The 13,031-nt window shown below is 42.5% G+C and overlaps 1 protein-coding gene across 4 annotated transcripts; it reads right to left on the minus strand.

The window, feature by feature from the left end:
* Positions 1-262: 262 nt before the first annotated feature.
* Positions 263-8,643, minus strand: mrpl54 (mitochondrial ribosomal protein L54). 4 transcript variants are annotated; one of them, XM_069928907.1, is made up of 4 exons: positions 8,060-8,378; positions 7,361-7,517; positions 6,829-6,895; positions 511-602 (listed from the first exon to the last, which is right to left on the minus strand). In XM_069928907.1, exons 1-3 carry the CDS (start codon positions 8,166-8,168, stop codon positions 6,832-6,834), a joined length of 330 nt encoding a protein of 109 aa, XP_069785008.1. In that variant the 5' UTR covers positions 8,169-8,378; the 3' UTR covers positions 511-602; positions 6,829-6,831. The 4 variants fall into 4 exon arrangements, with proteins under 4 accessions (XP_069785010.1, XP_069785007.1, XP_069785008.1 ...); XM_069928909.1 differs by lacking the exons at positions 6,829-6,895; positions 8,060-8,378 and adding an exon at positions 8,574-8,643 and having other exon boundaries at positions 263-602; XM_069928906.1 differs by lacking the exon at positions 6,829-6,895 and having other exon boundaries at positions 263-602; positions 8,060-8,221.
* Between the last annotated feature and the right edge of the window lie 4,388 nt (positions 8,644-13,031).

A 13,031-nucleotide genomic window follows, 5' to 3' on the forward strand; every position in this document is an offset into this window, starting at 1 on the left:
GCCAGCATTGATCAACCATAGTCATGCTGAATGGCAGGCTAGCAAGCCCTAACCTGCTCTATTTTGTGTTCAACTGGAGAACAAGCATCCTAATAATATTGATCCCAGATAGACAGGATCCCTATAGTAGTGAGCTAGTACTTGAATCCTAGAAATAGCGAGGTCGCAGGACACCCATCATCACTCTAGACAGAATGTATGAGATTAAGGACTTTTCCCCCACACAAGACCCAAGCCTATTTGGAGCACATTGAATAAAATATTTTAACAAAATTATTTACTTTTTATTTTACATTATTGGGTCAACTTGTGTGCAGCTGAGAAACTCAAATTCAACTCTGTCATAGTTCCTCCTTGAATAATGACCAGTTTGAAGATATGTTGCACATGTCCAATGCTGTTCAAATTTTCTCCTTTGAAGATGTTCTTCATTTTGGTGAAATGGATACGTTGCTAAAATCCAAAGTTGTTAGAATTTCTTCCCTTTGTGTTCTTTGTTGTGTTGCCACATGTGTTGTTTTCTTATCCTTTTCCAGTATTCGCGGGATTCTGGGTCAAGTTCATCCAGGTTCTTTGGAGGCCCAAGGTTCAAGGAAAATAACCTACAAGAGATTCATCTGATAAAAAGATCAATTCATTTACTGCTCAAAACATCCATTTGACAACCCCACCTAGTGACCAACAGGGAAAACTGCATTACTGAGTCTCATCTAGTCATCCAGATGGTGCTCATGTCAAATCTGTGTTGAATAAACTGACCTCAATAAACTAGAATTAAAGATTATCTGAAGAGAAAATAAAATCAAAATAATTACATATTAACTAACTGCTCCAGATCGGTGTCATGAAACATAGGAGTAGATATAGGCTACTGAGCTCATCGAGTCTGCCCCACCATTTAATTTCAAACTGATCCATTTTCCCCACTCAGCCCCACCACTGGGCCTTCTCCCCATAACCTTTGATGCCCTACAAATATATTAGTTCCCAACATTCTCATAACTTTTTGGAAAAAGGACTTTTTCTACCTGGAGAACATTGGAAAATCCGCATTTACTGTTGCCATCCTTGATAACTTTTTAAAGATCGAAGGAGATGATAAATAAACATTATTTTTAAAAAATTTAGACATACAGTACAGCAAAAGGCCCTTTTGGCCCACGAGTCCGTGCATCCCAATTTACACCCAATTAACCTACAATCCCCAGTAGATTATGAACAGTGGGATGAAACCAGAGCCCCCAGGGAAAACCCACGCAGACACGGGGAGAACGTACAAACTCCTTGCAGATAGCACCAGATTTGAACCCAGATTGCTGTCGCTCCATCAGCATTGCACTAACTGTTATGCTAATCATGCTGTTTCTGAGATTGTTAAAAGTCTTCGCCACAAAGGGTTATAAGAATTTTGGAAACTAATACATGTGATGGGAAAAATCAAACGAAAGGGAGGAGGAATATGCACAACCCAAAAGCAAAATTCCGCAGATGCTGGTTTTCTGAAACAGAAAGTGCTGGGATTGCACAGCTAGTTAAGCAGCATTCATGGAGAAGGAAATAGATGAAATGTCTCATGTCGTGATCTTAAACAGAAGAGGGGAAAATTAAAAGTATAAGAAGTTTTCAGTAGCCACAAAAAGGAAAGAGGGTTAGCGGAGGTCAACAAAAGGGAACATAGGAAGTAGGAACAGGAGTAGGCCAAAAAAGGCCTATCGAGCCTGCTCCGCCATTCAATACGATCATGGCTGATCTCATTTATGACCTAACTCCACCTACCTGTCTTCTCCCCATATCCCCTAATTCCTCTATCATGTAAAAATTTATCTAACCGAATTTTAAATATGTTTAATGAGGCAGCCTCAACCACTTCCCTGGTTAGAGAATTCCAAACATTCACTACTCTCTGGGAAAAACTACTTTTCCTCATCTCTGTCCTAAATCTACTCCACCGAATCTTGAGACTGTGTCCTCTCATTTTAGTTTCCCCGGCCAGCACAAAAAACCTTCCTTCATCTATCCTATTCATACCCTTCATAATCTTATATGTTTCTATAAGATCTCCTCTCACTCTTCTGAACTTGAGCAAATACAATCCAAGACGATTTAATCTTTCATCATAAGTCAACCCCTTCATCCCAGGGATCAACCTAGTAAACCTTCTCTGGACCGTCTCCAAAGCCAGTATATCCTTCCTCAAATATGGAGACCAGAACTGGACACAGTACTTCAGGTGCGGTCTCACCAGTACCTTATACAGTTGCAACATTACCTCCCTACTCCTGAATTCAATTCCTCTAGCGATGAAGGCCAACATTCCATTTGCCTTCTTAATAACCTGCTGCACCTGCAACCTAACTTTTTGCGATTCATGCACAAGCACTCCCAAGTCCCTCTGCACAACAGCATGCTGTAGTTTTTCACTCTTTAAATAATATTCAGCACTTTTATTTTTCTTGCCAAAGTGGATAACCTCACACTTACTAACATTGTGCTCCATCTGCCAGACCTTTGCCCACTCATCCAGCTTAACTATATCCCTCTGCAGACTCTCCACATCCTCATTACAATTTGCTCTTCCACTCAATTTGGTGTCATCCGCAAACTTGGCTACACCACATTTTGTCCCCTCCTCCAAGTCATCAATGTAAATGATGAACAGTTGTGGGCCTAACACTGACCCCTGCGGCACCCCACTTACCACTCTCTGCCAACCTGAAAAACTCCCATTTATCCGACTCTCTGCCTCCTGTCAGACAACCAATTTTCAATCCAGGCCAATATACTTCCCCGGACTCCACTTTCCTGTAACTTACTGATAAGTCTCTTGTGCGGCACCTTATCAAACGCTTTCTGGAAATCCAAATATACAACATCAACCTGTTCCCCTCGATCCACCGCACCCATTATATCCTCAAAGAATCCTAACAAGTTTGTCAAACAAGATCTTCCCTTTTTAAAACCATGCTGCTTCCGCCTGATTGAACCCTTACGTTCCAAAAGTTTCACTATTTCATCTTTAATGACGGCTTCAAGCATTTTTCCAACTACAGACGTCAAGCTAATTGGCCAATAATTTCCAGTCTTCTGCCTACGTCCCTTCTTAAAAAGTGGCGTGACATTTGCTGTTTTCCAGTCTGCCGGGACCTGCCCAGAATCCAAGGAATTTTGGTATATGACCACCAATGCATCAACTATAACTTCTGCCATTTCCTTCAGAACCCTTGGATGCATATCATCAGGACCAGATGATTTGTCTGGCTTTAGTCCCATTAGTTTTTCCATCACTACTTCCTTTGTAACAACTATTTTATCAAGGCCCTCCCCAACATTCGCATCCTTAACTCCGCACTTGGGCATTCTGAACGTGTCTTCCACCGTGAAGACTGACACAAAATATTTGTTTAATGCCTTGGCCATTTCCTCATTTTTTGCAACCAGTTTTCCTTTCTCATCCTCCAAGGGTCCTATGTTAACTCTGGCCACCCTCTTCCATTTTATATACTTATAAAATTTTTTGCTTTCTGTTTTTATATTTTGTGCCAATTTACTTTCATAATCCTTTTTCCCATTTCTTACTACCCGCTTTGTAACCCCTTGTTGTCTCTTAAAGTTTTCCCAATCTTCCAGTTTCCCACTGCTCTTTGCAGCTTTGTACACCTGCGCCTTCAATTTTATACTCTCCTTTATTTCCTGTTAACCACGGTTGATTTTTTTCCTCCCTTGCTGCCCTTTTTCCCGACCGGAATATATTTTTGTTGAGCATTACAAAATATTTCTTTGAAAATCTTCCACTGTTCCTCAACTGTTTCATCAATTAGCCTGTTCTCCCAGTCCACACTGCCCAATTCCACCCTCATCCTATGGTAGTCACCCCTGTTTAAGCATAATATATTAGTTTTAGATCTAACTATTTCCCCTTCCATCTGAATGAGAAATTCAATCATACTATGATCGCTATTTCCCAGATGGTCTCTGACTATTACATCATTTACTCTACCTATCTCATTGCACAACACTAGATCCAGGAGAGCATTTTCTCTTGTGGGTTCCTTAACATGCTGTTCAAGAAAGTTATCGCGGATGCATTCTATGAAGTCCTCTTCCAGACTCCCACAACCAACTTGATTTTCCCAATCTATGTGGAAGTTAAAGTCCCCCATGACTACTGCCGTATCATTATTACATGCCTCATTTATCTCTCTATTTATTTCCTGTGCCACTAAACTAATGTTATTTGGTGGGCGATAGATAACACCCACCAATAATTTTTTCACTTTGTTATTCTTTATCTCTACCCAAATGGACTCAACATTATGCTCTTTAGATCTTATATCATCCATCACTATTGCCTGGAGCTCATCTTTGATTAAGAGTGCAACTCCACCTCCCTTACCATCTTGTCTATCTCTTTGCACCACCTGATACCCTTGAAAGTTTAATTCCCATTTAGGGTCACCTTGTAGCCATGTTTCCGTGATGGCTACCAAATCAGGCATGGGTACCAATTTGCGCCTCAAGTTCACTAACCTTATTTCTAATACTGCGGACATTCAGATAAAGTGCCCTTATGCTCTTTGTCCTTTTAATATCTAGTGACTTCTGTAACCTTTTCTTTTGATTTTTCTGCCCACTATTTTTCTTTGTAATTTTCTTAACACTATCATTGACCCGAAAACTCACTGCCATTGATTTTTTACTTTCTCCTCCCAACATTACTTTTCCTATTTTACTTTTCCTGGCCATTACTTGATCTTCCCTATCCTTTTCCCTATCACTCTGGTTCCCATACCCCTGCCAAATTAGTTTAAACCTTGCCCCACTGCTGTACCAAACATACTTGCCAAAATGTTGACACCTTTTGGATTTAGGTGCAACTTGTCCCTCTTGTAAAGATCATGCCTTCCCCAAAAGAGATCCCAATGATCCAAGAAGCCAAATCCTTGCCTTGTACACCAGCACCTCAGCCACACGTTCATTTTCCTTATCCTTACATTCTTTTCATCACTTGCATTTGGAACAGGTAGTAATCCCGAGATCACCACCCTAGCATTTCTGTCTTTCAGCTTTCATCCCAGCTCACTGTAATCCCTTTTCATTACCTCCTCCCTTTTCTTGTCAATTTCATTTGTACCCACATGTACCAAGACATCAGGATGCTATCCCTCTCCTCTCGGAATATTTTGGACCCAATTTGTGATATCTCGTACCCTTGCACCAGGGAGGCAGCACACCATGCGGGTATACTTATCTGGCTCACAGAACCTCCTGTCTGTACCCCTGATAATGGAGTCCCCAATAACTACTGCATTTCTCCTTTTCCTTTTCTTTTGCACCACTCTGCCAGGCTCATTGCCATTGACCTGGTGCCCATGGCCATCTTCTGTCCGGTCATCTCCCTCAACAGAATCCAACACAACATAACTGTTGCTGAGTGGGATAGTCACTGGTGTGCTCTCCGTTTTTCTCGCTTTCTTCTTTCCCCCCCTGATGGTTTCCCACTTAACTGACACAGGTTCTGGAGTATTTATCGCCCTGAAAGTTGAGTCGATTAACTCCTCACTCTCCCTTACAAGCCGCAGGTCATCAATCTGCAACTCCATATCCCTAATTCGCTCCCTTAGTAACTGCATCTCGGTACACCTGATGCAGATGTGGCCATTTGGGAGGGTGGAGGTCACCCATTTTTCCCATATCTGACACCCAGTACAGAGCACTAACCCTATTGGCATGACTCTGAATACAAAGGCAAATAACTCAGCTTACCTTTTCTCCCTTTTATTAACCCCTTGACCAATTAACCCTATCATTTGCAGCAAGCTCCTCCTCCTCTGACTCAGCCTGATTCTCTCCAAGCTCCTCCTCCGACTCCCAGCCGAACCAAGTAGGGAAAGTTTGTGGAGTATAGACTGAATGGTGCAAGTAGTACTTGTTTAAGGTGGATGAGGAACATAAGAAGTGTGGGGAAACGTGTGAGGAACGAGGAATGAAAAATGAAATTATCAAAAAAGGAGAGGAGAAAAACAAATGCTATAAATGCTGGAATGACTGTGCAAAACCAGTGAATTCAGGAAAACTATAATGTTGTCAAGTCAGAGAAAGAGGTGCCATTCCTCAAGCTTTACAGGGACGGAGGCCCAAGGTTCAAGTGGAAGAAGGTTGGAGAATCAAATATACCTTTTACACAGAGTAGCATATGAACAACCAGTGTTTAAAGCCAGGTCGGGTCAGGGTGTTCAAACTCAACTAAGAAAAGTTACATAGCAACCTGGCATCCCAGGTCAAAAGGAGACGGAACCTGCATCGGTGGCCTGGGAAGATGGGTAAGCCATTTACACTGGAGCCAATGCAAAACGCATCGGTTCTGATACTACCTACCTTGGCGGGTAAGTACCAGGATGAAAATGCCCCACCCCCCAACCATCCTGTGTTTGTCGTGTTCGCACAGAAAAGTGAAATGGTTCAAGGGCGGTGTAAAAGGACCTAAAGGGACAGGCAACTAAACTGAAGCTCTGAGTCATCCTTGTTAATTACATGTGTTCTCTCAAGCATTTACTCAATCTTTTTGGTTTCCCCATAACTAAAAAAAATCCATATTATGATCAATGAATGCTGTCTACTAAAATGAAGAAAGACAAGTAAATTTCAGCATCACCTGGAAATAACATTGATGAGTCTGGCAGGGGAAAAAGGAGAACAGGCAGGTGTTACAAGCAGGTGTTATGAAAGGACATCTGAGCTGTTGGAAAACTATTAGTTGCCTTGGCTGAGAACAATTGATATCCTTTGTTGGGAACAAAAGGGATAAAAGTGTGTAAAGAATTTACTTACTCGTTAAGTCAGTGTCCCATTGGTCCCTGCGTGGTCATCGGAGGTTAGTTTTACTTCCCATGGCCAGCTTTGTGGTTATGCGCATGCGCGGTTCCAGGAGCAAGGTGCAGTGCGTTCGGGTGGTGTCGTGCCGGGAGGAGCATGCGCAATGGGGCAGAGCACGAATCAGGAGTTTAGTTCGAATAATATAAACATGGCAACGGTAAAAGGTAAGTGAAACGCTCATAACTTTAGTTGATCGTTAACGCTAATATTACTCTGTATTCATGAAGCATCAGTGCAGATGATATTTAAGAATATTTCACATCACTGTTAAAGAAGATAATTTCAAGTTTACACATTAAATAAATACATCTGAACTTGCATTGAAACTAATTGAAAATGGGTCACTAATAAGTGTCTCACTTAACCCTCAAGCAACTATTTATTGGATCAAAGTCGCTATATCCTTATAGAAAAACGTTCTGCAGCTATACCTGTCTATACCAGTGAAGCCAGGACAAAAGATCATCAAGCTGAGGGAAATACCTACCATTCAGGGTATTCAGTATCTGGCAGTAGCTTTGGATCATTGCCTTGTTTGTAGATATTCACTCCCACAGCATGTGTAGTCAGAATGACAGGATCTTTACAAACTTCTGGTCCTCGCAACGCCTCTTTAACTCCAATCTTACCTTTCCCCTTGAATGCTGAAAGATGCAAGCAAAAATATCAGAAAATTTGAATCATAGTGGGGATCTTCTTATTTCTCCCATCACATCTTGAGGATTGGTCGCACCAATGATATGCAGCAATGGAAAAAGATAACACAGAGTTTGGTGAGTGTGGAGAAATTGGTAGTGGGAGATGGGAGATGGTGAATGGGAGGGTGCACAATAAACTAATGGTCCACGAGGGATTAGGGAATACAGGTAGATGGGACTAAGCAAATAAAGTATTGGGGGGGGGGGGGGGAGGGAGAGAACGTTATCTTTGCTATACACTGTACAATGTTTGACCTGCGGAGTGTCTCCAGCATTGGCCTTTTACGATGGTAACGTCGTTTCCAAGGACGTATCGACAACGTTAAGTGAGGACAGGCTGGGTGATGGGCCAGGAAGGGTTACTCCGTGCCCAGACTAGTTGAGAGAATCGGGAGGTTGCCCCTCACTGAGGGACTGCGCCATGAGCAGGGGGAAGAGGACGCCCCGCTGCCCAAACTGGATGGGTGACCCGTGGGCACCCTGCCTACCTGCTTTCTTGGCGTACCCACTTGCGGCCAGTCTGCGGAGGTCGCCGCCTCGGAGCCACGCGATCCTCAAGGCGCCGCCACCCAGCAGCCAGCCACTGCGCGCCGCCATGATTTCCCCCCCCGACCTGTCAATCACAGTGGCTCCGTCACCACGCCCCGCCCGCGGATAATGACGTCACCCAGAAGGAGCCCGCCTTCGTGTTGACGCTTCACACGGCCAAGGTGCAGTCAATGTGAGGGTTTCTCCCATTACCGGGCACTGAGAGTCTGCAGACATCGTGGTTGAAGTAAAAACACAATGTGGAGAAACCCAGCAGGTCAAACAGTGTCCTTTATGTAGCAAAGGTAAAGAGACACATATCCAATGTTTTGGGCTTGAGCCCTTCATCCAGGCAGTGGTGTAGTTAGGGAAAATAGCACCTATTGACCCCCCCCCCCCCCCATTTAAAACTTATTTCACCCTGCAAGCATCCCTTGCTGCTACCACGCCATCCACTTCGCCTTCCCTCCCTACCTCCTCTCCCCGCAATTGCCCCATGTCCTCTCATTCCGCCGACCCCGCATCTCGGGGTAGGGACACGCCACGCGCGTGGGAACGCTGGTCGCCGACTCTCCCTCCCCCCCCCCCCCCCCCCCAAGAGTCCGTGTGGTCTGGTGCGCACCACTTCCACCGTCACTCAGAGCCCGCTGTGAGTTAGCGGGACGCGCGGCCCTTTGTGACGTTAGTGCCTGCCATCCTCCACTATGCTGGACCATCGGGGAAAAGTGCGCGTGCTGTTGAGCTGTTGTTGCAACAGCCCACTAGTTAAAATTCCCTGCTTGTTTATTTTGCCTTTGTTTTACAATTTGTGTATCTGCTCATTACATGAATGGGGCAAAGAAGTTGGCCAGTGGATGAAATAAGCAGCAGGGACATAAATTGTCAAAATGGCACAGCCCCACAGAGTAAATTTCACTGATCAAGCTGGCTGAAGACAAATGGACATTGCATAGTACAAAGGGTCCAATAGCACTGGTGTAACAAAATCAACAATCTTTTGTTTGCCTTTGATATTCCATAACCCCAAGTACTGATCTATATCAGCATGAAGCTTTGCATTACAAGTTTGTACCTACCCGCACTGGAGAAAAGTCTGTAAATCATGGAACAAAAACAAATTGCTGGAGGAACTCAGTGTATATTCTGAAATTGTGTACTTAAATTATGCCAGAGAGCATTGTTACGAACTAACAATCCTTTTAATTTTGATAGGGTCTAAAGGAATTTTGTTAGCACTAACAAAGGAACAGCAATGGAAAATTCATCAATGGTAAATTTAAAGTAATAGTTTTTATTAAACAATCTCTAAATATAACCCCACTCTGCACATATGTAAATGTGTATAATTAAAATCCCACTCTGAAAAGTTAATTTTAAAACTTAAGAATCAATTTTCAGTTCAGAAATAATTATAAAGCACTTTTTAAACATCATATCTTCAGACCTCTTTAAACTCACAATTCTTTTGATGAGTTGTCCTTGAGAGATATTCTTCATGCAGAAGTCACCATCTTCTAGCCACTTATGTATCTGCTATGAAAAGGATAATATAAGTTCTGTCTTCCCAGGATCAAATCTTTTTCTTTTGAATGAAGACTTTGAAATCTGTTTTCCAAATTATTAAACTGTCATCTTTATCTTAAAGAGACAGTAAGAAGTAGGCTTCTCTTTTGAAATCTACTTATTCTGTGTCCCCCCTTTTTGTTACATAGGCAGCTTTTCCCCTTTTGCAGGAAAAATTACTGCTGGTCAGTTCTGCATTTGAACAGAACAGTGATTTTCCTGAAAACTGACCTCTTTGTCTCAATAATATATTTCTTGCAAATCTCACATGTCACGTGGTATGTGACATAATTTCAGTCTTTGAAGTTTATAAAGTCTTTTGTCACACATGTGCTAAAAGCATTTAAATCCACTTATGCCTCCCTGAGTTCTGCTTGCCAAAGAGCTTTAAATGGCCATGCATAAATACAGGTGCTTCTGAAATAACACCTATTGTTTTCAGTATCTCAAAAGCCATCATAAAAATTCTTTAATCTGCTTGATTCCAACTTCAATCAGCAGCCATTTTTGGCTCAAACTGGCTTCTGTGTTCCATCTCAAAGAACCAGGTGTGTTTAAAATGCCAATATGTTGTCTTTGTGCTGAAGTCAGCTTGCATCTGCAAAGAACCATGTTTCCGTTGAATGTTAATGAGCCCTGTCCTCCCAAACTAACTTATTAACCCATATCTAGATAAAATATAGTTTCAACATTAAATTAAGGATTAATATTAACACATCACTGATTGCAGACAAAGTGCTTTTCTGCAATTACTTTGTCAACTCTTGTGGCAGTATTAACCCCTTAGAATAAATGGACTTGGCTCAGTCAAAATAGCAATAGCTATTTTGTTAGAATCCCAAGTCACAAAATTCCAAAAATAATTCAGATTCAAATACAAATAAATTCAAGTTAAATAGAAACAACATTTAGATTATTTTTCCTATTTTAATTAACAAATTATGGCACTACATGAATATTATAACTGCACCTTCCTTGCTTTCACTGTCCATTTCTCTGTGAAGGTGGTCAAGTGTTCTCTCCATGACTCTTTCCATTTCCTCCTTAGCTGTTAACCCAACATCTCTCGAGTTCTCATCAGCCATTCTTTTCTTTCATTTCTGACATCTTTCAATATTCGATTCTTGACAGAGACAGAGTCCTTCTTCATGTGACTCACTGACCAACATGTCTCTTTCATCATGAAAATTATCTCTGAGGGCTTTCAAATCCCAGGCAGCATCGTGGAAGTTCCTGCTAGGATTGTGCAACCTCTTTTGAATACGGTGAATGTGAATGAGTACTTTGTTCCAAAATCTTAGCAAGGTCAGAAAATCATAACTCAACATATTTGTACAGCTGCCTCACAACACTTATTGTTTCACTGGTCTCATTTTCATTGTCTGTCATGACCTGGAGAACTTGAACCATCTCCTTGTTGATGGGCTTCACTGCTTGTCCTTGCACTCTACCTAGTTCCCACTCTGACTTAGCCACAGGCACAGCATTTTTGAGTTTTTTCCAGCACTGTGTTGAATGCAAGAAAAGCACGTAGAGAGCTTCTAATGGTTCCCCCAAAAAATCATTATATCCTGGTTGGCTGCACGTGTGCCCATCAAGTTGAGTGAGTGATTGTTGCAATTCACAAAATCTGCCAAATTGTTTTTCTCACTTATTCTTTGATGAACACCACTTCTGTGTCCCGCCATCACAGCAGCATGGTCATAGCACTGTGACTGACAATCTTGGAGCTCAATTTCATCCTTTTCTAGCTGTTTCAAGATGTCTTCAACCAAGCTCTCAGCATCATTCCAACTTGCCTGGATAAAACCAAGGAAGGACCCTCTAACACAGTCAGTTTTCCTCTCAAAATCCATGTACCTCACTACTTCTGCTCAAAGTGTGTCTGATCAGGAGTCCTGTCGAGCATGAGACCACAGTATTTGGCTTTACAAATGCTTCTCAGTAAATTCTGGTGAACAGTGGGTGCTATTATGTGGATGAATTCTTCCTCTACACCTGGTGAAAAATAAGACATGGATCTAGGATGACTTTCCACATGAGTGAGATGTTCTTTTATGATAGACAGGGTCAAAGATGACCAGTAGTTTTCGTAAGCCAAGGAAATTTCCCTCATCGGAGTCATCGTCTAGCTGAAGTAACTCCTTGTGTCCTTGCAAAGCCAGGTTCTGAGTCACAAGGAATTTTATGCAGTTAAGGATTCTTGTCAAGATATCATGTCACTTCTGCTTTTCCTTCTCAATCAGTGACTGAAATTCCATGTCATTTATTTCTCTGTTTCCAGCAAAAAAATTTTCCACTGCATTAAGATCTCCCAATGATTCTTGGCATTTTCATGAACAGTAATCCTTTCAGGTGCTTTCCACTGGTTGAATCCACTTTCCTGCTCCAAAGAGAATTGATGGTCTGACCGGGAATAGAGAAGACAACAGATACAAAATGCAGACCTTTTACAAGGGGAATAGACCACTTCCTCATTATGATCATTTCCCAATTTCCTCTTGAACCAAGTTTTGTTAATTGAGCAGTTATTTGTTGGTAGGAAAGGCTCCTCAATGTTCTGGAAATACTTCAAACCTAGCTTTACTATTTGTTCTCAACGTGTCAGGCAGAATCGTGTTTCCAGTATCCTTGTCGAAATTCAGATGTCCAATGTCAAGCTGTTCAATCACCTGGTAAGAGTTTGAGGCTCTTTGACACCATCCAGTTCACTAGGATCAGTGTAGTCGGGTTCATTCTCATCAGATAAAATCTTGTCAATAAATCCTGTTATGTCCATGTTCTCCTTGGCAGGCTCACTCTTAATCTCTTCATACTCAGATTTATCTGACTTGACTTCCTCCTCGGCTTGTGATGCATTTCGGATTCTAACAAACTTGTAGCAGGTGTCGGCGACTCCATGGAATGTGTTGAACTACTTGCTTTTTCAAAGAAGGGCATGAAGAACTTGTTCGACTTCTTGGCTTCCTCTGGTTCCAACTTTTGTCACTTCCATCCTTCAGCTCCACTTTCTTCCTCCTTTGTTTAGAAACATTTCATGGTCAGATGGGCAGGTGCCAGTGGTAGGATCAGCAAAGCGGTCAGGTTCAGGAGTTAGATGTCAGACAGCGCCAAAGCTGGGGCAAGGTCAGTGGTCAGGTTAGCAGGTAACATACATGAGGCAAGCTCCCAAGGATCAGAAAGGCGGTCAGGCATCGGGAGTTAGTTGGGGGGGGGGGTGATGGACAGCCATGTCTAGGATCAGAGAGGCAGTTGGGTGTCGTGAGTTAGATAGGGGTGGGGGCGAAGACAGGCCTAGGTAGGATCAGTGAGGCCAAAGCAGTCGGGTGTTGGGAGTTAGATGGGGGCAGGGGCGATGGACAGTGCTCG

This window comes from Narcine bancroftii, chromosome 3, assembly GCF_036971445.1.
Source record: "Narcine bancroftii isolate sNarBan1 chromosome 3, sNarBan1.hap1, whole genome shotgun sequence".
NCBI lineage: Eukaryota > Metazoa > Chordata > Chondrichthyes > Torpediniformes > Narcinidae > Narcine > Narcine bancroftii.

What these genes read in the sequence shown, in the direction of transcription:
- mrpl54 (XM_069928906.1), bottom strand. Translation starts at nt 8,168, where the DNA reads ATGGCGGCGCGCAGTGGCTGGCTGCTGGGTGGCGGCGCCTTGAGGATC. An exon ending in TGGGTACGCCAAGAAAGCAG is followed by an intron (nt 7,518 to 8,059) that starts GTAGGCAGGGTG and finishes TGCATCTTTCAG; the next exon opens with CATTCAAGGGGAAAGGTAAG. An exon ending in GATACTGAATACCCTGAATG is followed by an intron (nt 603 to 7,360) that starts GTAGGTATTTCC and finishes AATCTCTTGTAG; the next exon opens with GTTATTTTCCTTGAACCTTG.